The sequence below is a fragment of the Trypanosoma brucei genome, chromosome 5 (assembly GCF_000002445.2).
Source record: "Trypanosoma brucei brucei TREU927 chromosome 5, complete sequence".
NCBI lineage: Eukaryota > Euglenozoa > Kinetoplastea > Trypanosomatida > Trypanosomatidae > Trypanosoma > Trypanosoma brucei.
Window position 1 is genome coordinate 1,499,713 of NC_007278.1, and position 25,587 is coordinate 1,525,299.

At 40.4% G+C, this 25,587-nt stretch overlaps 1 protein-coding gene and 9 pseudogenes across 1 annotated transcript, besides 12 other annotated features; all 10 read right to left on the reverse strand.

Annotated features, from left to right (window-relative positions):
* Positions 1–24,540: part of a sequence feature (sequence corresponds to BAC RPCI93-25P15) that runs on past the window's edge.
* Tb927.5.4970 lies at positions 148–1,648 on the reverse strand (annotated as a pseudogene).
* Tb927.5.4980 lies at positions 3,246–4,732 on the reverse strand (annotated as a pseudogene).
* Positions 7,248–7,276: a sequence feature (AT_rich).
* Positions 7,359–7,382: a sequence feature (AT_rich).
* Positions 7,484–9,009, reverse strand: Tb927.5.4990 (annotated as a pseudogene).
* Positions 9,944–9,964: a sequence feature (AT_rich).
* Positions 10,092–10,160: a sequence feature (AT_rich).
* Positions 10,180–11,674, reverse strand: Tb927.5.5000 (annotated as a pseudogene).
* On the reverse strand, positions 12,786–14,285 carry Tb927.5.5010 (annotated as a pseudogene).
* Positions 14,418–15,464, reverse strand: Tb927.5.5020 (annotated as a pseudogene).
* Positions 16,731–16,782: a microsatellite.
* On the reverse strand, positions 17,007–17,204 carry Tb927.5.5030 (annotated as a pseudogene).
* Positions 18,165–18,192: a sequence feature (AT_rich).
* Tb927.5.5040 lies at positions 18,212–19,831 on the reverse strand (annotated as a pseudogene).
* Positions 20,712–20,753: a microsatellite.
* Positions 20,800–20,821: a sequence feature (AT_rich).
* Positions 20,953–20,983: a sequence feature (AT_rich).
* Tb927.5.5050 (variant surface glycoprotein (VSG, atypical), putative) lies at positions 21,052–22,653 on the reverse strand (the record flags this gene model as incomplete). The annotated part of the gene is made up of 1 exon (XM_840047.1): positions 21,052–22,653. The coding sequence occupies one exon, from the start codon at positions 22,651–22,653 to the stop codon at positions 21,052–21,054; it is 1,602 nt and encodes a 533-aa protein (XP_845140.1).
* Positions 23,425–23,462: a microsatellite.
* Positions 23,484–24,420, reverse strand: Tb927.5.5060 (annotated as a pseudogene).
* Positions 24,541–25,587: part of a sequence feature (sequence corresponds to BAC RPCI93-5M21) that runs on past the window's edge.

Here is a 25,587-nt window from a genome sequence, read left to right on the forward strand (position 1 = left end):
TAGCATGCTGCATTACACCCATATGCTAGCATTATACATATTTTACTAAAAATTTCAAAATATCACTATTTTTTTACATTCTCATAAGTAGTGTTAGAAAATATCAGAATAAAAAATTCATGAAACCGAGAAAAAGTACTTAAAATGCTAAAATGCTGCCAAGCTCTGAAACCTGCAGCAATCCAAGAAAATTTCTTATTGAAAAGAAAACTGTAATCTTTGCATTTGTTTTCTATCCAATTTGCAGCTGGTGTCCTTCTTGCAGACATCCTCCAATTTCCCTTCGCATTTCTCTGTTGTTTCTCCTCCTGTTTCTGTTGTTCTCCCTTCTCTTGCTTTAGCTTTGCATTTTTTCTCTTTTTGATCACATTCTCAGCTTTGTGATGGGCACTTTTTGGTTTCCATTGTATTTTTCACATGCTTTCTTCTCTTCTGCTGTTGGTTCTTTGTTTCCTTTTGGTGTTAGTGCCGGCGTTGTTCGTACATACTCGATCTTTATTGCTTCGTACAATTTCCATGCGCTGCGTTTGAGTTGTTGTAGTTCTGTAGCGGTTTTTTTCTGTTTCGCTGCCTTCTGAACTCGCACTAAAAGTTTGCGTGCGGCCTGCTCGAGGCTTTTGTACCATTTTATTTTGTTGCTGGGCTCGCTTGGTCACTGCTTTATTGCTTTTGTGTAGTCTACGCAGGCTACTTGTGCTTGCCTTGGGCATTTGCCGCTGGTATGCGGATGTCCCAAGATAACAGTGCCGTCGGTTCCTTGGGTGTCACTCTTCAGTGCGGCTCTGAACGTGGCTAGTGCCGCTGTGATTTCGTGCGCCGTGAGTTTTTCCGTAAACGGCGGGCATTTGCTTTCCACTGTCCTCCAGTCCGTTTTGGGGACGAATGTCGGCCCCCAGGTGTTTCCGTGGGTAGCTACCGTGTGCCCGCAGAGCTCGACGGCGGTAGTTGTTCTATCTGGAGCGCACAAGCAGATCATGTCGCCAATCAGAGATTTGCCGGCGGCGGGCAACGCGCAGTCCACACTGCGTGTCCCGCTGTGTGACATTGTTGCTGTGTCGCTGCCGTCTTTTTTGAACGTGCCTGTTCCGAATAGGGCGTTCTCAAGATCGGTTTTGATGTCCGGAGCGTCGGCAGCTAAACTTGGCTTAATGTTCCTTTCGTATTCGGCGTAGATTGTATTGGCGCGCTCCGCTATTAGTGAAAGTTGTTTTTGGATTCGCCTGCCTGTGACAGTTTCCTGTGGCCCTCTTTTGAGTTTGAGTTTATCATTAGTTATCTAAACCGCTACGAACGCCGCTTTTGCGGCCTGCCATTTGGGGTAGAGTGTTTTGCAGTTCTCCCTGTCGTGTGCCATTATCTTGGAGCATGTCTTTTCTGCTTTGTCTGCCTGTGCGTCTTTTACCTCGTCTTCGAATGCATTGTACCATGAAGCTGCACTGGCTGACATGTTTAGGTGTTCTATTTCGCTGACATCGTTTCTGGTGAGCTCTACTACATTTAACTTAGTCGGATCGCTGTGTGCTAATGAAATAAGTGTACACATCACGTGGAATTCCTTGCCTTTGGACATGTCGCCTGCACCCCTTGCGTGTCGTACCAATGCCGGCAATAGCACCTAAAGAAAAGCTAATATGACGTGTGGATTCATCTGGTAGTCTGCTTTGCCTATAAAGTTAAAAGTGTAGTCAAAACGTAGTTACTGACACATCTGGATAGTTATTAGGTGCTTTTGGTTTGTATTTTTGGCGGTCTAACTAGATTTCGTTTTTAATTTTGATTGTAATTTAGATGTAGTCTTCTACTTCCGCTATTCTGATCTATATCGTTCTATTCCTATATCTAAAACCATTAAAATTTATGGTTTCTTTGAGTCAGTCTATTTCAGTTCAACTTTTCTGGCAGGATGTATCGGCTACAATGATTTATCGCTAATTATTTGGCAGTACGCATGATTGTAAGCATTTCGCACTGTAGTGACATCCTATTATCGGTTTCTTTAGTCTTTTACACGGCAACTGCGTTACCTCGCGCACTTTTTTTTCTATTGAATCTTCTTGTTACACTTCTTCAATACCGCGTCACCGTGTATTTTTATGCTAATTAGCCACTCTTTAAACAGTCGTAGTGTTTGGCCGTTGAACCAATATGGTAGTGGTGGTGTATCATTACAAACTTTTAACACCCCACACCAACCTCCTATAACGGCTGATGCACGCACCATTTTAAGAAGTTTTCGCATCTTCACCCTTCCTCTTCTCGCCAAAGAAATTCATTATTAGTCTTGGTTTTATACTTACTCTCCCCATAATATTACATTGCTTTCCACAATGTTTGACTATTACCACTATTTCTTATTGGAAGAAGGCCCCACATTACCTCGTATTTATCTAATTTCTTCTTTCTGCTGTTGGTGTTCCTATTTTTTAAAAGCTGGATATTAGAATTCACCATTAAATTAAAAACCACGTTTGCTACTATTGTTTCTTCAATGGCACATATATCAAATTTTAGTAAAATACGTGGGGTTATCGGTTACTGTTTCGTGTGCTTTTTTGTTACGAAGTCTTGTAGTGTATCGTTTTATGCCATATTTTATTATCTTCTTTTCCTTTTTTCTTCTCTAAATACTTCTGTAGATGACTTAGAAATTTCATTTGGATACTAAAGAGGACTCTTTCTTTTCCTCATTGCCCCTTTCATCATTCCCTTGCGCATAATGATGACCATGTGCCTGTCTCTGATTGACACCTGGAATCTTCAAAATTTCTTCCCTTTATGTTTCTCTTTCTGCTTTCCATTTTATAATACAACGTGTGCTTGACGTTTCGTTTAATTAAACCCCCACTTTCTTACTTCAATTTTACCCTTTTTGTTGCCTTCAGTTTTTCCATTTGTCTACTCATTCAGTAATTAAAATTTTGTTCTTATAATATTCGTATATACACACTCACAACATATTCCAATCACTATCATCATCATTATCATTATTCCCTACTTAATATCCATAAATAAACTAAATTAGAATATCACTTATTTTCCACACCCTATTGCCATACTACTTTGAACCTGTAGTTCACTGTCATACACATTATACAAAATTTCATATTTATCAAATTCTCAAAGGTTTCGAAGGTTATACAAAAGTTTTAAAATGCATCAAATTTTAGTAAGTTTTAGAAATTATCTCAAGATATAAAATTTCATAAATTTCATAATATTGAGCAGAAAATCCTAAATATTTTTCATTATAGAAACAAAGCTACAAGCAAAAGAGGGGCCTTGTTAATGACAAATGAATTGCTTCCTGTGGTGTTTGTGGTTCCAGTTTTTCCTTCCGTTTCTTGGTTTGCTTTTTCTGCTGCTTGTTTGCCTTCCTCACTCAATCTGCACTTTTTGTTTTCCTCGCCATCGTTGTTGAAAACACACCCCTTATTCTTTAGCTTTTCGCAGGCTTTTTGGTCGTCTTTGGCTGCATTGCAAATTTTTCCTTGTTTTCTGCTGATTCTGTTTCCTGTTTTTTGCTCACAGCGTCTAGATTTTTCTTGAGAGTTACCACATTTTGTGCGGCTATCATCTCGTAATTGCTAAGGATGTCTCCTAACTCCACTGTATCGTGAATTTTTGCTAGGGGTGTTTCAGTGGTTCTACCTGCAATACCAGCTGGTATTATCTCGGCATTCACCATATCGAGGTATGTTTTTGTTTTGTCTGCTGCTAGGCCACCGAAAAGTGCTTCCAGCTTTGTTTTCTCTGCGTTGGGCTCAGTGCTGCCCTTTGGCAGCAACAGTGTTTTTACTAGCGCTTTGAGTGTCGGCCGTGTATCCAGGTTTCCAGTTTCGTTTGTGTAGGCTATGTCTGTTGCCTTTGATTCGCTGTTTCGTGCTTCCCATGCTTCGTGCCACGCCGGGGCGGTTGCTTTGTGACCAGCTCCCATGGCTTGCATGTTTGCTAGCGTTGCTTCCACCGCTGTCGTCGGTATTGTCATGTACCCTCTGAGCACCCGCGGTGCGCTGTCCAGGGCCGAAGTGGCCGGGTAACCATTTGTGTTGTGGCCGCTCAGCAATTTGCATGTTCCAGTGCTTTCTGCTGGCTGGAAGGTGTTATCCGTCTTTCCACCGCCGTGTCGTAGATTTGGATATCCAGCTGCCGTTAGTTCAGTTCGAGTTCCTGGTCCTGCTGTTGCTGGTGGCATGTTGAGGTCGCATTCTTCGGAGTCTAGCGTGGTTCCCGCTCGGGTTGCGGGTGTGTCAGCATCAGTTGTTACTAGGCACATGTTTTGTGTTCCGCCTTTTAGTGACTCCAGAAGGTTAAGAAACTCATCGATTCCGCCCTTAAGATACGCAGCAGCTCTAGCGGATCGGATTTGCGTGCCTAGCCCCATGGTCTTGTAGGTCTCGAGTCCAGCGTTGCTTTTCCGCGCGAAAAATCCTCGCAGCAGCGTTAACTGCTGCAGAGCTTGCGTTTCTGGATTTTTGGCTAGGTAAATGCTGACCTTATACTCTGCCGCTTTTATTTTCTGAATGTTACTGATCACTTCTTGTCCCTCGCTCAGCATCTCGCCGCTAACCTTAGAAAGCTCGGTTGTGAGTTTGCACAAAGGTTTCCAGGCTGTCGCCTTCAGACCGGTGCGCTCTGCGGCCATTGTTGTAGTTGGAAGTGTTGCGACGATTATTAAGCCGGCTGTTGACAGCCACCGTGCCCACTTGGCGTTTTTTGGCCGTCGCGTCGCCATTAGTTACTGTGCCCTAGTGTTCAGTGTGTTGCTGTGCACAAAATAAAATGTGCTATATTATATGATGTTGTTTTTAGGTTATAATGCGCAGTGAGGACTGGAGTCAGTACGTTTCTGCAGTTTGTGATACAAAAGGCGCAAATGAAATAAGTTTTGGTGCTAAATACGAAGGGGGATTGCCCCCTGCTACAGCTTTGTCGTAGTGCATGTAAAAACCATGGCTGTGCATCTTGCCAACACACTCTGGGGCGCCTTTAACGATCTGGAAAAGGCATTTATGTAGACAAGTTCGAACTATACCTTATTCAAAAACATCTTTGCATGCTTTTCTGTGGAGTATCGTAAGACCAAAAGAGTTATTTTAGCGACAGGTACAACTTTCAGCCTCTTTTTCTTATTTATTTGATTCTTTAAACTTGTCTGAATTGGCCGATATCATTTCTGAAATATCCTCTGCTCCCATCGATACTTCCTGGAATCTACTAGTTTCTGGTTAATCTATCGCCAGTCTTGTAATATAGCACTAACACTCGAAGTACAACCACAGGCTGGATCAGAGTCAACTGCGCGCACAGTGAACGCTCACTATATACTGGCTTCCACTGTCCTATGCACACCATCCGTTACTAAATGTGATGTAGCTCTTACACACTTTTTCGTAAATGTGGCCCTCATTCCTAGAAGCTGCGGTACTTTTGCTCAAAAAAAGAAGTGTATGATACACCTCGGAGTATGTGCTTGCTTTTGACTTTAAATGAAATGACACTCGGCTTTGGTATGATCTTGTCTCCCTCTTACAACGTTCTCTTTAATACTCTTCACGACTTCCAAAATGTTCACTCAAAGAAAAATACTTCCTTTCCCTTTCTATTCCTCTACTCCCTCTTTCTCTACATTTTTAAAGACTATCAACCTTCTACAGCCTCGCTTCAGAGCACTGTGGAAATATCTTCGCCGGTGATCATAACTTTCAGTGCTTGTTTCACAACTATTTTGGCGGGTTTCTTCATCTATCGCTGACTGAATTGCTGCTGTTTCCAAGTTAGCTCCTTTTCTGTTTTCCTTTCCACTTCACATTAATGTTCTGTTAGAGGAACCAAACACGCAGTTAGCTGGGCTTTATAGATAATTTTGTGTTTTTTAGAGGGTGAATGTATATTTCCTAGGGCCTCTTATGTATTTACTGCCAGGCTTCTTTTTACATGGCGCGTTCTTTTAGCGTACAACCAATTGTTGATGGGTGATAACTAATTTTCTATTTTAAACCTCACGATACATCTAGTTATAAAAATCCAACACATCTTCATCCCTCATTTATCATATTTTTATGTATCCTGCGGCTTGCCATCTTCCTATCGCTTTAAATTATTAAAAAACTTCCTATATCTTATATTTCGACATTTATGGCTGTTAATTGGTTTTATTTTCTACAGTTTCCGCCATGCTCAACACTGGTGGAGTAACAAGGTATCGGTGATCATTTTCACGGAAGCGATTCTTTTCCTTTGTAAGATTCAGATTGCGCTGCTATTTAGGTCGATAACGTTTAGAAGTGTGTAATTATAATCCAGAAAGTGCATTGACCACTGTTTTCCTTTTGTTAATTCGATTCTTTAGTTTTGCATCCACGGCATCTCTTACTTTTATTTCTCGCTCCCTAAAAGGAATTGTCGGCTGTTCAGTAAACAAATACGGTATTGAAGGAGTATCGCTTCTAATTGTCTCCACTTCATACAACTACTACAATGATCTATATATGCGCTACTTGGAGCAGTTTTCGCTTTTGGATTCTGCCTTTACTACCCACGGTAATCCATTAGTAGTCTTACTTTTAAAATCCCCCTCTACAAAATGTTATATGGTTTTACACAAATTTTAGAGCTTGTTACTGCATTTGGTGAGAAAAAGACTTCGAAATTACCTCATACTTACTCAATTCCTTCTATATGCTTTTTTCAAAACTGAGCTTCAGAATTCAGCATCACGTTATAAATACACAGTCATCAACATCACATCTGGAGTATCATATGCTCAATTCTGTGTAAGATGCTGGGCATCATATCCTCTTTTTGCTTTATTTACTTCTGTAACGTGTGCTTAGGCATCCATTTGTTTCATTCCTTATTTCTTCAACGTTCATTTCTTCATTTCTAGCTCTACAAATAAAGTAGCGACTTCATTTAGTTTGTACACTGGACTCTTTCTCTTTCTCTGTTGCATTTTCCGGTCCTTTGTCTCCTTGCCTGTGGCGCCACCGTCTGTAATATTTGTGTTTGAAACTTTTTATATTTTCTCTCCTTACTCTCTATCTCATTTTCTTACCCGCTATCCCACTTGTTCCAACTATAACCTTTCGATTGTCTTAAAAGATCTATTTTTTCTACCGTCCATTCTGTTACAAAATTATTTTTATAATATTCGTATATACACATTCACAACACTCTCCTATCACTATTATTAATATCGTAATAACATCCTTAAGTAAATTCACTACTTTTAATTTTGATTGTAAACCTAAATTATTTATAATATTCATAAAATATACAGTGTAAAATTATTCATAATAGCACTCATTTTTCATATCCTATTATCTTCCTACTTTACACCTATATGTCACTTTCACATCAAATTATTTTTAATAATTTTTTAACAATTTCACTTAATTGAACATTTTCATCAGAAAATATTAAAATATATCACAATTTATCGGTTTTATTAACTTCTTTCGAAATATAAAAAGTATTTAAAATACCAAAATACTATCAAATCTACAAAAGTAGCAGCAATCAGGGCAAATTTCTTATTTAAGAGTAAATTGGAATATTTTCACTCTGTCCCCTAAAATTCGCAACCATATTTGCACTATTCTTCCGTTTTGTCTTTGCATTTCTCTGTCTTTGCTGCACCTCCCTCTGTTTCTGCTGTGTTTTTCTTTTCTTCTTCCTCTTTAGGCTTGCATTTTCCTTCTGTTTCAGTTTTTTCTTCCCATTTGAAGTTAACTTTGGGGCATGTTGTATTTCTGTTGTAATGGTCGCAAGCTACGCTGTTGGGTGCGGATTTATCTACTGCAGTTGTTGAATGGGTAGCGCCGCTTACACCTGTCCATTGGATTGCCTTTTCTGTTTTGATTTCATGTTTGGCTTCGTTTGCTAAATCGCCTAGTATTTTGTTGCTCCGATTCCCTGCCTCGAGTTGGGGCTGCCTCTCCTCCATGTGATCCGCTAGGTTAGAGAACGCCGACACCCATGTTATTTTGTCCAGACCCGCTGGCCTCGCAGCTTCGTAGCCGGTGATTTTTATGCAAACCCCGCCGTTTTTTTTTCCATCGCAGGCTCCTCCAATTTTCGCGCCTAGGTAGCCGATCCCGTTAGCGGTATGGAATAGGGCACTGAGTTCTTTTATCGCGTTCCTTATGTCTCTGAATATGTAGGGTTTTTTTTTCTTGGCTGAGGGCAGGTTTTTACTATCTTTACTAGGTCGTCGTCCGGAGCTTTGTTTGCGGCGGTTCTCCACCCGGTTGTTCCTTCAGCTTCCTTCGTGCAGGCGCCGTCGGTTACCTCTGTCGAGTCGGGTTTCTCGCACAGGCATGTTAGCGTTGCTAGTACAGTTTTGGCTCTTTTATTGCTGTCCGCCGCTTCACAGACTGTTTCCCTTGCTGTGTTTTGCGTGTCTTCGCCGAATGCGGCGTTGGATGTCTCCGCTCGTCTTTCGCTCACGTCGGCCCCATAGACTGCCATTTTAAGCGTCTTGCTAGCCTCTGCTTGTGTGCGTTCCAGCGCCGCAGCTGAAAGCTGCGGAAACGTCGACTTGATTCGGCGCGCCTTGTTACCAATCTTGCTTATGAACGCATGAGCGGCCGCCTTTTGTTCCTGTGTCAGCGCTCCCACCTTCAGTTCTTTCACATCCTGTGGTCCGCCGTCTTCGAGTACATCAAGGGCGGCTTTCTGCCAATCTGACCAGCAATTGTCGTATCCGAACTTGTCTTTTCCGGCCGCTTTGGCATCGGCGTGCACGCTTTTGGCCGTTTTGTCTTCGTACATCATGTTTTGCCATTTGTAAGTTGAAGTTGATAGATTGAGCGCCTGAATAAGTTCATAGTCGTTTGAGCTTAGCGAGCTTGGCTGTGGTAAGTCGAAGGGGCTCTCCGCTATCGTCACAAACTTGCACAATACCGCATACTCGTGGCGATTATCACCGGTGTTTATTGCTGCTGTTGTCTTATTAACGACAATTCAGGCTGAGAAAAAGCTTAGTAGCACTAGTGTAGCCTTGGTCATAGCTTTTTCTGATCGTGTCTGGCTTTGGATGCAGCAAAAAATGCTTGTTTGTGAGTGTACAGTTTTAAGAAAGTGTTGTTGTCGTCTTCTTGTGACACAGATCTCGGCTCGCTATCGGTTCTTCACCTTGCACTTGTGTTAAAACGGTATTTGATTAAGGTAATGTTTATTTTATGATGTATCAGGCGTTTTCACGCTGAATATACTTGGTTCAAATTGGCTATACAGCCACCGCCGCTCATGTCCTTCTAGCTAGTTCTGTGACTTTTTTAATGGTTTAATGCTAATGTTCAGTCACTTCTACAAAGTAAACATATGTTTGCTGCTCACTTATTAAATGCTTTTCTATTCCCCAATAACCTACTAAAGTAAACATATGTTTAAACACTCTATGAATACCTTGTCCCTGGGAGCGTAACATAAAGGCAGCCGTCCGCTCCGTAATAAAAAACAGAGCTGTTTACATCTCTGGTGCTTAACCTATCAATTTCTGTCTGAAATGCGAAGAACAATTTCCCACATAATTTTATTTGGTACTGTGTTGAAGCGAATAATGTTTTCGTTCGGTATTTTCGTTCCTCTTTTTCGTCTACTGTTTCTGCTTTTACGGACGACGCAGTAGCTCTATTATGCCTGTATACATTAGATTCTGTCGCACCATTGTTGTTCTCTTCATCATCTACTTTCGAATAATGATTCCCTTCGTTATATTACTTATGAGAATACGGATATACAATCTTTCTCTCTTTCTCTTTCTCTTTTTTAACAACATTCTTTTACTCTATTCATTTATTTTAATTAATGTCTCACTTTTCTACTCATATCGCACAACAAAAATTGTTTTAAGTGCTTCTTTTTTACTTTTCAATTTATTCTTAGGAATGACTCTTAAAATAATATATTCATACATACACACTTACAACACTCTTCTATCATTATTATAATTATATTTATTGTAGCCCTGGCTAATATTTGTATAATAAAAAAGAGGTAACCAAAATATCAAAAATTGTTATATCGCTCATTTTTCATACCATATCTCTAATCTTACTAATATACACCAACATGATACTATTACGAACATTTTATAAATTTCCAAATTTTAAAATTATTAAATTTTTTTTAAAAATATTAAAATGTATTAATTTTTTCCAGTAATTCTTAAAAGTGTTATGCTATAATAAAAAATGCAAGCAAAAAAGTGGCATTATTAATTTTAAAAATTGCTTGCTGTGGTGTTTGTTTTTCTATCTTTATCTTCTTGTTTTGCTTTTTCTAGTTTCTTTTACCTCCTTTTTCAACTCGCACTCTTTTCTTGTTCGTTAAAAGTGCATCCCTTGGCTTCTAGAGCTTTACATTTATCTTCGCTGTTCCCTGCTTCATTGCATTCTTTTTCCTTGTCTTGCACGCTTGTAACTTTGCGCTGAGAATTTTCCATTGCCTTTTGTAATTCCTTTTCCTTTGCGGCTAGTGCCAGAACTCTTTGTCCTTGATAGTACGTCAACATCTTTCGTAAGTGATTAATGTCCTTTATCTGGCTTAGTTTTTCGTTCTGACTGAGGCTGGGTTTGTATGTGTTTCTATCAATTGTAACAGTGTTCATGTTCTCCCGCACTTTATATGAATCCAGATGTTTGCCTGCTGCATACAGTTCTTCTGCTTTCTGGTTGACTTTGGTATCATCAGCTGGCATGTATTTGGAGGTGTCTTTTAGTACATAAGTTTTTGTCGCTTGTTTGGCCGCCTCGCTCGCCAGTATTGTCTCTTTTGTCGGTTTGGCCCTTTCCGTCGTTTGCATCAAAGCATTGGCTTCCGCTGCCGCCACTGCATTTCGCGCTTTGATCCAGGGATCGATGTTGACGTCAGCCTGGTTTGCAGCATAGGTAGGTATCGCTCGCCCGCCGAGGTTGGCGCCACCAGCGGGTAGGTAGAAATAGCCTCCAGCATCGGGTTTGTCGGCTGCTGTGCTGCCAGTGTCTAGGATGCCGTTGCCTGTGTGTCCCTTCGTTAGCGCGCACGAAACGCTGCCACCGGCTTTTGTTAGTCCGGTTGCTTCTGCTGTTGTCTTTGTAGTCCCAAAGAGTTTGTCTTTCTTGTAATTGAAGCCGGTATCCGGCGGTGTTGTTTCGCTTGCCAAGTCTAATCCGCATTGCCCAATGGTTGCAGCTCCTTGCTGTGCTGCAGTCGCTGCGTTGTGTAGACAGCCGTCAGTTCCGGTCGCCGCGTAAGAGGATGCCGCAACTTTTAAAAACTATGCGACATATCCGCTTAAGAATGCCACCCGAGTTGCTGCCGAAACTGCTGATTTGACTGCGGTCTCTATCTCATCGCCGGCCAGATCTGGTTGTTCGCTGACGGCCACCAGTATGGGATAAACCTTTGCTGCATCGTGTGGTTGTGACCTTTCTATTAAGATTCTAAGCTGGTATTCTTGAACTTGGTTTTTGGCCGCTGTTGCTGCCCCGGTTGCTAGTTTGCCTTCAAAGTGCTTGGGGTAGCCGGCCTGGTTCTTTCCGATCTTACAAAGTGGTGTCCAGGCCGCGTTGTCTATTGCATTCCCAGCGTCTGCATCGCTGTATAGCACAATTAGATGCATAGCTGCTATTTGAATTATAGTTTTGGTTATAGTTGGAATGCTGTGCTGACGGTGCTGGTTGCCTATCATTTGAAATGAAAGCAGGATGCAGTTTGGGTTTTGATTTTTTTTGAGGAAAAAAGAGCCAGCTGAATTTATGGGGCGCTTTTAGGCTTCACTTTTTCCTGCTGTTATGTCTTCAAAGCCTAGTTATACTGCAGTTTTATTAAATCACCAACAGACCTCTCTGTTTTTTCCTGCTTCTTATACAGATTATCTTTGGTGTAACTCTTACGCTTTCTTTTTTTTTAAGTTCTCACTACAACATCCAACCTTTTAAAACATTCCAGTCCATCTTTACTCTATTTACATAAAAAAACCTTTTTACCCAGCCTATTTCACCATGGAAAAACTCCACGTTCATTTTACGAACGGTTGCAGTTGCAAGTCAGACTTTAACATAATTTTCCGCCATAAGATTAATAAACAAAGCCCAACCTACAAACTCTTTAGCATCGTTTATTAATCTTTGTATGAAATATGGGGTATCATCTAAACCTTATCCTGATGTATTCTCTTCCTTTACGGCTTTTCCAGATGCTTCTGCGTATAACGTGGCGAAGCCATTTGGTTTTTACACTAGACTATTTCATTTCATGACTGCCCCTTCTATTATCTCCTTGTTTATGATAATGACCATCTTCATATTTGAGGTAGAAGCTGTGTACATTTCACTTCTATCTCTTCCCTTTTATCTTTCAAAGTCTCTTTGCGTAATATTCCTCCTGTTCCACAACACACTCATACCACCTTACTTACTCCACTGTGCTCTTATCGGCGTTTCGGTGCTTATATTTTCTTTTCCATCCATTTACTCTTCACAACCCTTATTATAATATTTGTATATGCACACTTACAACACTCTCCTATCATTAACGTTACAACAGTAATTAATATTAACAAACCAAATTATAAAATTTCATGATAGCACTAGCTGTTCATGCCTTACTACAATACTACTTTACACCCATAGGTCACTTTCAAACAAAAATTCGTATTTTCTAGTGTGCTAAGGTCTGCATATTTTTAAATGTTTTTATCATAAAGTGTTAAAATATATCAAATGTTAAAAAGTTTCTCTAAAAAGAAAGTTTTCATAAGATTAACAAAACATTTTTAAAATTCACAAATTACAACCAACTCACAGAAGAAGCAGCATACTCAGAACCAAGTTCTTATTGACCAGAAAACTGAAAGATCGGCAGTCGGACTTGAGAAGTTTGCCTGTACCATCAACAAAATCAATCCATCCGCATACTGCTTACTTAACCGGTTTTACACCCTTGTTTTTAGCTTCACAGGCTTGCTGGGTTTGGTGTTTACCGCAACCTACATCTGTACTTGTCTCCCCTGTTCCTGCTGCTGTATTTTCTGTTCCTGGTTTAGGTGTGCATCCCTTTTCTTTGTCATAGTCGCAGTGAGCTTCTGGGCATTCTTCTGCAGTTGTGTTTGTCGTTTTGCATTTAGTCTGTTCCTATACTGACTTTGCCTGGCTTGGGTCTTGGCCTTGATGTATGCTTATCGCCAGGGCTGAGGTCGATGCATGTTTGATGCTAGCCTTTGCTTTTTGTACTGTTTCTTTAATTTGAGTTAGTATTCCTCCGCCGCTGTTTTCTCGTTTTCCATGTCTTCTAGCGTCACCGCCATATCTGTCAAGTCGTGAACCCACTTGACTTTTTTGTAGGACTTGTTCCGCGTTCGTGCTGAAATTTGGAAATTTCACGCAGACACCGCTGCCACTGCTGCCGTTGCAGTCACTGCTGACGAAGGTGCCGAGGTAACCGTCGCTTGATTCGACGTGAGTTAATTTTGTGACTGCTTCAACGCGGCTTGAAAGTTCATGGTGGGTTATTTTTGTTCATTTCACGTCGGAGCAGCTTCCTGCGATCGTTTTGAGTTTGCCGTCGGTGGGGTTAGTGTTCTGGCCGGCGGCCCCTGCTTCCCATGCCGTCCCGCCGTTAGTCCCTTTGTTGCATAGCCATGCCAGCTTTTCCAGGGATGCGGCTGCTTTTGATTGTCCATCTCCCGCTGTACAGAGGGCTTCGCGGTTGCCTGTGCTTGCGCCGCCAAAAACAGCGTTGCGCGCCGGGTTAGGTGAGTGTTTTGTGGCTGAACTGTGGATCGCAGTGTTTAGCGTCTTCGCCAATTCCTGATTTTTTATGGTTTTAGTTGGCCTAGTGTCTGTTGAGTACAGTTTCCATAGGACTTGGATCTCTGACGCTGCATCACTTAGAGCTTTTCGACCAATTATGAGCCGTTGCTCGCTTAGTTCCATCGCACCACTTGCTTTAACTTTCTCCTTCATTGGATCGGTTGTTACTGCTTGTATGGCTTTCTTCCAGTCGTTCCAAAAGCCCTCATAGCCTAGAATTGTTTTCTGTGCTTCTTTTGGGGAGTCTTAAGCTGCTTAACTGTCTGTTCCCTTGTAAAATATTGATTGCCATGCAGGTGTTGACACTGAGAAATTCAAGGCTTGTATGAACTGGTAGTCGTCGTCTGTTAGTAGTAGTATCACTGGTATCTCGATCTCTGAGTCTGTTAGCGCGATAATGTTACAAATGGCCGCCTTCCCTGCTCGGTTCGCGCCTCCGACTATGTCTGCTGCTTGCTTCGATCTCAGACAGCAATTCATCAGCCCCATTCGGTTATTTTCGACTTTATTGCTTTCTATGGTTATGAGATGAGAAGAAAAGTAAGCGTTGTCGCGGGTCGTTCTTTCTCTAGAAGGAAATAGTTTGGAGTGGTTAAAATATCGCGCTTACTGTGTGAAATATCAACAGTTGTATTCGTACAGAAAGGTTTTTCGGGGCTGCGTAGTCGGCTTAGTGGTGAGTGGTGTTGGCGGTCTGTTGATAGTCATGTTCAACCACGCGCACTCCTCCTCTGTAACGTGGTGAAAAACAATAACGTTAGGATTTTTTTCTACAAATTTGTCGAGCGGCCTTTTTACATGCATCACATAATGACAATCTTGCATATCCACTGTCAACAAACCATCAATTTTCATTTTATGCCTTAATACCTCCCCCACCATAATATTCTCGTTCAATACGGCATATTCAATATATTTCTCAAAGTTTAGAAAACTCACTCTGCCGGATAAAAGTTTGGAAATTTCCGAGAAGCCAGCTATTTCTTTTACAACATCCCTTGAAATTGTATTTGCATACCCAACAACATACCACGTCAGTTTTCCAATATACTCGCCAAATTTACCCAACGCTCTTCCCATATTCAATTTCTCTCTTGGAAAAACCTCCAGATATTTTATATGCAGCGCCACCCTCATAAAAATATTATCATCTGCCTTCATAATATAAGGATTAGTTGGATTAAATATTTTAACTGCGAATTTGAACCACAGATATGTTTTTCTACTCATCGTGAGTTCTGCTTCCCATCCCCAATTGCCCGCATCTCCAACTTTTTAATTTGTTGTTAGATTCACATCGCAAACAGGTAAAATAATAATATCCTTATTTAACTCTGCCTCTTCTTCAGCGATTACTCTGAGCTCGCAATTGTTATTTGTATGAGGTAAAAGGGTATATACTACAGACAACTTCCCAGTAAAATTATTTACCTTCCTTGCCACTTTATGGAGACTCCAACAAGCTTCTTTCTGCAAGTTTCTCCTTATAAATCTTTCATCATTATCTATTGAGGGTATTCCAGCTATAACCAAATAATCTTCAGTTTTCCAAATCCCCCTTACATCCTTAGAAACAAATTTCATATACTCATCCTCAACAATTTCTAGTGAAATAGATTCACCATCACTAGACAAGCTGTATAGTGATCCACACAAACTGATGCCCATAACAATAAAAGATAAATAACCTACTGTTGCATAAATACATATTTTATACCTTATAACTTACCATTATCATACTAATGAAAACTTCGAACATCGTATGAAATCATAGAAGATATTAATATAATATGTGAGCTTCATCATGACCTGAAATTGTTTGCGTCAACTTTCCAGTTTTAATTGTAATATATTTTGCTATTTGTCTACTTTTATTGCATATATCGTTTATGATTGTTGTGTTATTCTAATGCAGCCCAGCTCCAGCTGCATGAATGCATCATAAGCAAAGATGTAACTCTAACTTTTCACCAGGAGTAATAACCTTGATTTCTTTTCACGTTATCATGCTTTATATTAGGCCGTTTTATCTTATTGCTCAAACTGTTTGACCCTCAAATAACTCTTTTGTTCTGTATTTTTTCGCTGCGCTTCGCAAGTATCGGGTCAGTGACCACTCTCTATATGAACTATTTGCTCCTTGAGAGGTCTTAGTGTGTGGAAAGTATACCAGTATGGAATTGGAGGAGTATCGGCATTGATTCTATTCACTCCAGAGAGGTTTCACATCGGTTCATGTGCGTACTATTTCAAGTAGTTTCCGTGTTTTTCATCTTTTTTTTCCACAGTAATATATTAGTTGTCCTAGTTTTAAGATCTTTTTCTTGCATATTGTTTTATTTTTTCGCACAGATGTTGACCATATTTAATACATCTGATAAAAAAACGACTTCGACATCACTTCTCATTTAACCAATTTATTACTGCTTTTTTTCTTCAAAGATAAACAATAAGATTCTCCATAAGATTAAAAACCACAATAAGTTCCATTTTCGCAGTAGAAAGAATTAGAGTTTACTGCGAAATACGTGGAATTATCTCCTCTCGTATCATTTTCTTTTTTACCATGCGTTTTTATATCCAGTTGCTACACTATATTTTCTTTGCTTCTTTTTCGTGTTATGTACCTGTTTCTGTGCCTGAAATGGTAATTCCATTTGGTTCGCACACTGTACTTTGTCTTTCCCTCATATGCTCCTCCATCATCTCCTTCGCATACGTTGATGATTCCCATTGTTGTGTTTGTGTTAGAAACTTAGTATATTCCATATTTCTCTCTGTGTTACCTCTAGAGACGCATTTAACACTTTTATCTTACCTGTTTGCTACTATTAAGCTTTTTCCATTGTGACAATTGTCTCTATGTTGTCCCTCAATTGATTCTTTACCACTTGTCTCATTATAATATTCGTATACACACTCACAACACTCTCCTATCATTATTATTATCATCATCATCAATATTTACTATTACTATATTATAATTTCCTACAGCATCTGTAAAATCAACAAAATAGCAAAATATTTCAAAATATATTTAATTTGGACACCATATTACCAGCTCCTTTTCACTAATAGGCTACTTCCGTTAAAAAATTAAGAATTTCCAAAATCTTAAACATTTCGCAAAAGTTGAACAAAAACTGTCAAATTTCATAAATTTCACAAATTTTATGAATTTTACAAATATTCTTAGAATTCTCACAGTCCCTATAATTTTCTGAAATTCACAAAAGCAGAAACAATAAGAGCCAATTTCTTATTGACGAGGAAACTGAAATCTTTGCATTCTGTTCCTTCCCATTTGCAGTTTCCATTCTTTCTCCAATCAGCTGCTTTTTTAAATCCTTCGCATTCTTTGTTGGGGGATCGTGGCTGAAGCTGCATAAGCTTTGCCGGCTCTATAATGGTGCTCGCCACATCGGCGATGCTCCGGCGGGTGGAGTAAAAAATCTTTTATATCCGCCGTAGCGGAGCCTCCGGCTGATGCAACCGAAAAAAAGAACAAAAAATGAATTCCAAAAATTTCAAAGGTTAAAAAAGGCCATAAAATGGGGAAAAACGCGGAAGCGAAAAAAAAACGGTAAAAAACAAAAAATGATTTAAAGTAACGAAAAAAAATGTCGCCGTGGGGGCTAATAAAAAAATTACAAAACTCAAAAAAATTTTAAATTGAATGTGTAACAAAAAAATGATTAAAAAATGGTGAAGTAAAAAACATTGAAATTCAAATTAAAAAACTCGAAATGTTTTTTAAAAATCAAGAATGTTAAAAAATTTTAACACTAAAAAAAATAAAATCAATAACAAAATTGAAAGCCGCTTGTAGAAAAGCCAAGACAAAAAACAAAAAAAACTCGATGACACAAGATATAAACAGCCAAAAAAACCGTAGAAATTTGTCAAAAAGAGGGGGGAATTGAGTCGGTGGCGTTGGTGAAAAAAAATGTCAAAAGTGTAAAAATCAAAAATTTCTCGAAAAGGAACACAAAAAAGAAAAATTAAACGCCGCTGCTAAGCTGCAGACTCATAGGGGTTAGGGTGCGCATAACAAAGCAGCCGTCGCTTCATTAAAATTTTGAAAAAGATCTAAAGCCGCGCTGTTTCGCTGCTAGAAAAAAAAATATTAGTATCAGGGGAAATAAACATAACCCTAAGCCTGGAAACCCTCCCTAATCTACCTACCAACTTCGTACCTCCCTACCCACCTCCTCTCCTGCCTCGCTGCACAAAAAATTCAAAAAGAAAAAAATGGAAAATATTCTTTTATTTGTTAGAAAAAAATTTACAGAATCAGAAACTTACTACCAGCTAACACATACAATATCCTCGACTGATTTTAGGTGTTAAAATATATCAAATAGCAAGAATTTATCAAAAATTTTTTTAATAAAAAGAGAGGGGAAAAATTTGTTTTAGAAAAGCAAGGCCACAAAGGCAGCAGAAACCACGCTGAGGACGAATTGATTGTTTACTAGAAAACTGTAATCATGGCATTTATAACCTGATTTGTCAGATCCATCAGTATTTTCTCCTTTCCAGCCACAAACTTTGGTAGTCTTACCTTCATTGGCCTTCTCACAGGTCGCCTGGTCTTTATGATCGGAGCATTTTACACCCTCGTCAGTTGATCCTGCAGTTTGAGTTTAGGTTACAGGGACGCCGTTTTTAGTGGCTTTGGTGGCATTGTATTTCCACTTCTTATCTGTACTCTCTGTTTCATCATAAGTACAGAAATCCTTGGAATCGCAGGCATTTTTGTCCGCGTGGTGTGCTGCACACTCTTTCTGAGTCTGTGAGATTCTGTCGTCGGTTACTGACTTTGTTGCAAAATTTTTAATTTTGTCTTGCTGTTCAAGTAGCTCAAATGCCGCTTTTGCTTGGTAGTGAAGGAGTATTAACTCCAATTGCTTGGTATTAGTCTGAGAAATTAGCTTTGGGTCTTCTTGAGCTGTTGGGCTTACCAGCTCTTTGGGAATCGTCGCTGCTTGCATCTCCTTCCATACTTTTTTGAGGCTGAGGTCTTTGTCGGTGGCGTAATGGTCTTTGATGGCGGCGTCTACCGTTGTTTGGTCTGTTTTCGCGTCGTAATGTCCTGCTTGTTTTAAGAAAAAAATTTTGACGGCTCTTTTGAACTCTGTGGATGTCGTTATATCGGCGCTGTCTGGGTCGATCTTTTTTGCGGCAGTTAAAAGGCCGCTTGTTCTCCAGTTGTTCTGCGCGACCTGCGCTGCGTGCATGTCTTTTGGTGTCGTCCCTGCGTCTGCGGCGTCGAACGTCCCGAAGGGTGCGTGTTTGATCGAGTCGTCGCTTTGTATTAGTGTCAGGTACCCGGCTGCCATGGTTATATCCTTGTGGTTGCCGGCTGTTTCTACGAGACTGCCTGCCGCGGTTTTAAAGATGTTGCATGTGGGCGTGCCGGCCATCCGGGCCGCTGCTGAATGGTCGCTTGTGCTTGGTTTAAATAGCTTGTCTGGGTCGCCGCTATATGTTTTTGGATGTACTTTGCCTGTTGTGTCGGTTGCTAGTGCACATTGCGCCAGTGTGGTTGCCCCTTCTACTGTTGTTGTGCCTGCGATTTTCTCCAGGCAGCCGTGTGTGCCTGAGGTTGAGTAGCTGTCCGCTGCGATCGAGATGAATTCGGCTAGGCGTCCCCTTACGAAAGAAGTAGCTTGCGCTGCTGCCGGTGCCATTTTAACGCCTTGAGTGGTTGTGTCAGTTGGCATTGCCGTTTTGGCCGCTATGCCCGCTATTAGTGGTAAAAGCTTCAGCCTCTTGGCCGGTTCCGCCTGGGAGGCGTAAATGCTTAGTTGAAGAGCGAGCTTTCGATTGTCTTCACTGTTTTCTAAGCTCTGCGCTAGGCTCTGTGACTGTTCGTTGAAGACCGCTGCTAGATTCGTTGTCATCTCACATATGGGCGTCCAAGTGCCGTGCGTTAACGCCTTGCCCGCGTTTCCGGTCGCCAGCGCTGATTGCACGAGCACGGATAACGCCATAAGGCCTAGCCGTAAGGTGAACTCTTGCTTACTTAGCATCGTTTGTATCTAGATGTTATACACTTGAAGTATTGTTGGGTCTGTCTGAATGGGTTGTAAGCTTCCACTTGCTTGGCAGTAGCCTTTTGGTCTCGCGTGTATTAAAGGATTCGAAGTTATGGTGCACACCTTTGGTTTGCACCGTTACTTCTGCTGTTTGATGATTTCCTTTTGGTTTTGCTGTGCCGAAAGAAACTCAATTCTTTTTTCAATGGAAACACCTTCAAAGCCGCTATTACCCTTACGCCTCCACTAGCTCCTTTGCCAAAAACCTCTCTACAATGCATATCATAACATTAAGGAAAAAATATAAAAAGAACCTGCTTCCAACACCACATCCCGCATTTCTGCCTTGGAACCTATGTTTGCCTACTGCCATAACATTCAAAATGGAACGTTGATTCTATAAAACTACGCCCGTGGCCTTACGTTTTGTTAGCTGGATCAGACACCACATTAAAACCACAAATGGTTCTATATCCGCTATTATATTTACCAATTATAAAGTAAAACAAGAAAATAATTATAGTATTTTCCTCTACTATTGAATTATTTTCATTTGCATTGTCTGGTATTCTGTTATTTTACTCCGTATTTTTTTCTTTTTGTGTTTCCTCAACTGCAGATAGAATAGCGACTGAATTTGGCTTACACACTGGGCTCTTTATCTACCTTATATTTCCTTTAAAACCATTTTGTATGGTGATGTAGATTCATTTATTTTCGAAACTGCACACATAACATACCCATCTCTCTCGCTGTCCCTACTCCTTTCCCTCGTTTACTCCTATTGCGTCTTTGATATTCTGTCAACTGCTTCTCCTTTAGCTGTGCATTTAGTCTTCCACACAATTTTAGTATACACACTCACAACACTCTCTTATCATTATCATGATTATTATTATTATTTGTGTTGTTATTACAGCTCTCATTAATATATTAGTATATACACACGCGCAACACACTCCTATAATTTTTATAATATTTATTCACTGATATTGTTGTTATAACCGTAATTAATATTCATAAAATAAGTTAAGTTAGTTTTTTTATAATATCATTCATTTTTAATACCCTGTCACTTTACTTCTACTTTGGAACCGTAGGCTATTACCATACACAATTTAAAAATTTCATTTTTTTTAAAAATTTGTACATTTTCATCGAAAAGTTTTAAAGTGTATTTTAAATTATACAAAATTTTATAGGTTTCATGGATTTTATAAAATTAAGCAAAAATCCTTATAATTCTCAAATGCTACCAAACCCACAAAAGCAGCAGAAACCACGCTGAAAGCGATTTTCTTATCGGGGAGAAAACTGGAATCATGGCACATTTCTTTTTCGGGCTCAGGTTCACCACCATTACCCTTCCTCCATGCACAATTTTGCTTGTCGCCTGTTTTGTCATTTTCACAAGCGAGTTTATCTTTGTGCGCTGTACACCTATTTGTAGCTGCTGCTTCCCCTGCTTGGTTTCCTGTTGTTTCTGCTGTGTTTTCCTTTACTGGTTTAGGTTTGCAACTGTTACCATCTGTGGCCTTCTCATCATACTCGCAGTGCTCGGTTGGGCATTCGGTGGGGGTTGTATTTTGCGGTTTGCATTTCCCCTCTTCTGCTTGCTGGGTTCTGCGGTCGAGTGTAGGGGGTGCTGGAGGAAATTCTGTTAGTGCCGGCTGGCGCCCAAGAACTTTCAGAGCTGCTATTTGTTGCCGCGCCTCTGCCTGCAGTAGGTGCACTGCCCTGTTGTGTTTGTTGACCTTGCCGATGTCATTGCTGAGGTTGATGATCTTGCTTACCCATGGAAGCTGCTTGAATTTAGTGTCATCATCTGATGTCAGACCGCTTATTTTTACACAGAAACCGTTTGCGTTGTGGCCTTGGCAGTTCCCTGTCTTGAATGTTCTTAGGTAGCCGTTGCCGCTGTTTATGCTGATAGTTGAGTAAATGTCTCTTAGTGTATTTACCAGCAATTCGGGTGTGACCGTTGTGTCTTGCATCGCTGGACAGCCGTCGATTAGTGCCTTTACGTCTGTCATCTGTGGGCCGCCGGTTGCCGCTTCCCATTGGATTGCTGCGCCCGAGTGGTCGCAAATCTGATCGCCTGTTTGACCGTTACCTTTGATACACAGGCAGGCAAAGACGGCGCCTATAGTCGCCGCACCATTTGTGTTGTCTTTCGCTTCGCATGTTGTTTGCATGTTGGCTGCGGCCGCTGTTGCAAATAGGTTGTCTTTTATCGGTAACGTCAGGACACCGTCCGCTGCTCCCGTTATCGCTGCTACTAGCTCTTTCTTTATGTCTTCCTTCGTGACCTGTTTGGTGTTTGTGATGTCATCCGCCAGTGCTGCTGCTTTTGCGTTCACTATCACTAGTGCTCGTTCGACAAATGTTTTGATGTACTTGGCGTTCGCTGGTGCTGCTGTTTGCAGATTAAACCTTTTCATTGTGCTCTTATCTGTGTCTGCTTTTGCTAGTTTTGCTGCTTGCAGCCATCTGCCCCAGTTGTCTGACCATCCCGGGTTCGATTTCAGCTGGGTGGGTATCTCCGCTATGTCGTCTTTGTCGTTGCCGTCTTTGAAGAAGAGGTCCAACCACGTGGGATCGGAAAGCGTGGCGTTTATAGTTTCTAGGTCCGTCAGCTCCTGCGGCGTTACTGGTAGTTGTGCTTCTGGTGCCGTCGGATTTCTTGCTAACCCTACAAATGTGCACAGTTTCTTGTAAACATAGCTGTTGTCAGCCGAACCTACATTGCCCTGGACGTTAGAAACTACGACCATCAGCTCGAAAAAAGCTAATTTGGCGGCGCTGTTTTGTTTCATCGCTTGGCTGCGACGGTGTTTTTATTCGGGAGTTGCAGGTCCAACGGCTGAATTTGTTGAGTTTTGCTAGTTGTGTGTCGGCTCCAGCGCTGCTCTTAATATCTGGGGTTTTGTGCTAGCTTGCCTGCTGCAGTTGCTTTTTTTCTAATTATAATATGCCTTTTTTTCTGTTTGTACCTTGCTGTGTTGGTGCTGTAAGGTCGTGCGGCAGCCTCTTTGGATGGTCTTTATTATTCTTTTTGCCATTTTGTAGTTTTTGAAAAGTTAACTAGCCTATATGCCGAGCGTAAAGGGTGCTTGATCGTGGATTTGACGTCGTGCTGTGCAACCACGTGGTAATCAAATAAAAGCGCGGTCAGCTGAGCAGTCTTAGAAGCTTTTCATGGTTTGAAAACCGCTGCTTAGTCTAGTTTTTCTAGAATTGGGTATAAATGTCTTACAGTAAGCATCTTCTACTTTAGACGAGTCAAATTGAAGCTATAACGTCACTAAAAGGGCCGCAACTAGTTACTGATCTATCAGCGTTTACGGACACATTTTTTTTCTGATGCTTTATTACACAGTACGACAAAGACGTGCCGCCGCTTTTGCGGTCAGTTGCTCAGTCGTACTTTTCTCCTGCTTGTGTCTGTAGACAATAGCGGAAATAAATATGTTAAATACAGGAACTTTAAACATGGCTTGTCTACATATCGCTCACTTTAACTGTATAAACATATGGCTACCATGACTTAAACTCTTTTTTTACAATTTTCCATTTTAAATTCTAACATATATATATATATATATATATGTCTGTTGTATATATAATATGTGGCTCCGTTTTATCGTCATCCCGTTGTACCTGCTCCTGCGATAGTGCCGAGTACATAGTCGTGGTTGGTCTGGGTACAGTCTTTGTGCGTGAGCGGCGCTGCTATGATAGTTGGCTCCGGCGCCAGCGATGCTTAGTTTACTGTTGGCGCTATTGCTCCTTGAGAACAAGCTGCCTTTAGTTTGTTGCACTATTATTTAAAGTTAACCGCTCCTGCACTGATAGATTTGCCGGAGTTTCCGGTTTCCGCATAGTCGCCGCAGCAAGCTTTGCCACCACTTGTATCGGGTACACCTTTGTTGACGCATAGAAAAATCGCATCCTGTAGCAAGTTGCTGCCAGGTTTGGTTTCCGTCGTGCGTGAGGTCTGCAAGCACAATTTGGTTCTGTCCCTCCAGCACCCTCCGAAGGTTAGGTGGAAACTTTTTGAGCTTGCTGCTGTGTTTCCATGGACTGCTTTGTTCAGCACTGCAGTTACTGCTGTTGGTTCTAACTGAGCTTTAAGCCCTTGAATTTCGTCGTTTAAGCTAAGTACTTGCTGCGCTAGTTGCGCTACCCGAGCTTGCGCTACCGACATCCCCTTGTGCTTTAGACATGGTGCGCACACAGCCTTGTTAGCACCTGAAAGTTCCTGTTTCCTCTTTACCCAGGTGTCATGGAAGTTGTCCCATCCTTTACTGTTGCTTTGCAATCAGTATTCGCTGAATCTCACGGTTTCGTGACTTCTATTCTATTGGTGAACGCATTGTCACTTACTTTCAGATTGATTGCTGAAACTGTCCTCAAGATAGAGTCCACTTCGGCCGATTGCTGTAATTGCCTAGGTCTAACGGTTGCAAGCCTGATGACTTCACACAGGGCGCAAATGCTGCATTGTTCTCGCTTGCTGCCGAGTTAGCTGTGGTTTTGCCTACGCTAGCAATGATTACTGCCGCACAAAATTTCGCTTGCATATTGTTTACTGTGGAAGAACACAAAGAACTTATTCAAGAGTAATTTAAGGTCGAGCTATAAAACAATGAGGTATTTATTTTTACAAATTTAGGTTTTTATAGCCTTTTCGACATCAATTTAAAAAATGTATTTTTTGTAAACAGAGACTGCCAAATAATGTTGTTTCTGAAGGATTTAGTGTAAATGGAGATAAATGCCTGACACATTAAAATGTGCAAATTACGATAATAAATCATTGTATTTTTCATATGTTAAAATTGTGAAAATATTGGTTTTACACACATTGATCAATGAATATCATTACATAAATTTTGTTTTTCGAGAAATTTATACTTTTACTTACAATTTAAATTGGTCTATTTATACACAATCTATGTTCTTCATTTATACCTTCAGTCCGTTAGCTCTAGAAAATAACGTGCATATTTCTAGAACTGAAAATTTTAAGGTTATGCTTTTAAGTGCTTTTTTTTCGTGATAATTATTCAACATGTACTGGTGAAATAACCATTTAGCACCGCTATTTCGTCACGGTGGCTGTTAGGCTCCTGTTTATTATCTTTATTCTGGCTTTTTGGTGGCTGCTTTCGCTATCCTTGTACGCTGCAATTTTTTTAATTATCCCTATTAAATAAGGTTTGCTCTGGGTATTAATATTTATCCCTGGATCAGTGAATTTCGTTAATTTCTCACCTGTATTCCAGTGTTAAACTGATACATTTTTAATGTTAATTATAAACTTCATTGAGGGTCTCTAAAACTTTATATATGTGTTATTTTACGAAGATTACACGTTCTTGTTTTTTTGTTGTTCACAGTAATCCATTAGTTGTCCTTGATTTAAAATAATTCTTCCAATAATATTATATTGTTTCCAACAAATACTGTCCGTTATTGCTTGATATAATGAGAATATTACTTACATATTACCTTATCCATTCCTACTGTTGTCCTTCTGGTTTCTCTTGTTCACAGCTGGACATTAGGATCCTCCAATAAATTAAAAGCCGCAATAGTTATAACATCTGGAGTAAAATCAATTCATTTTTTTGAGAAAAATATCTGTCTCTCCAGTGTAAACAGTAGAAGCCTCCGTTTCTTCTGAAAATCCTCTGCTATTCCAGCCTTCAACAACTTTTCTGCTATATCAGGTACAAACATTGCTG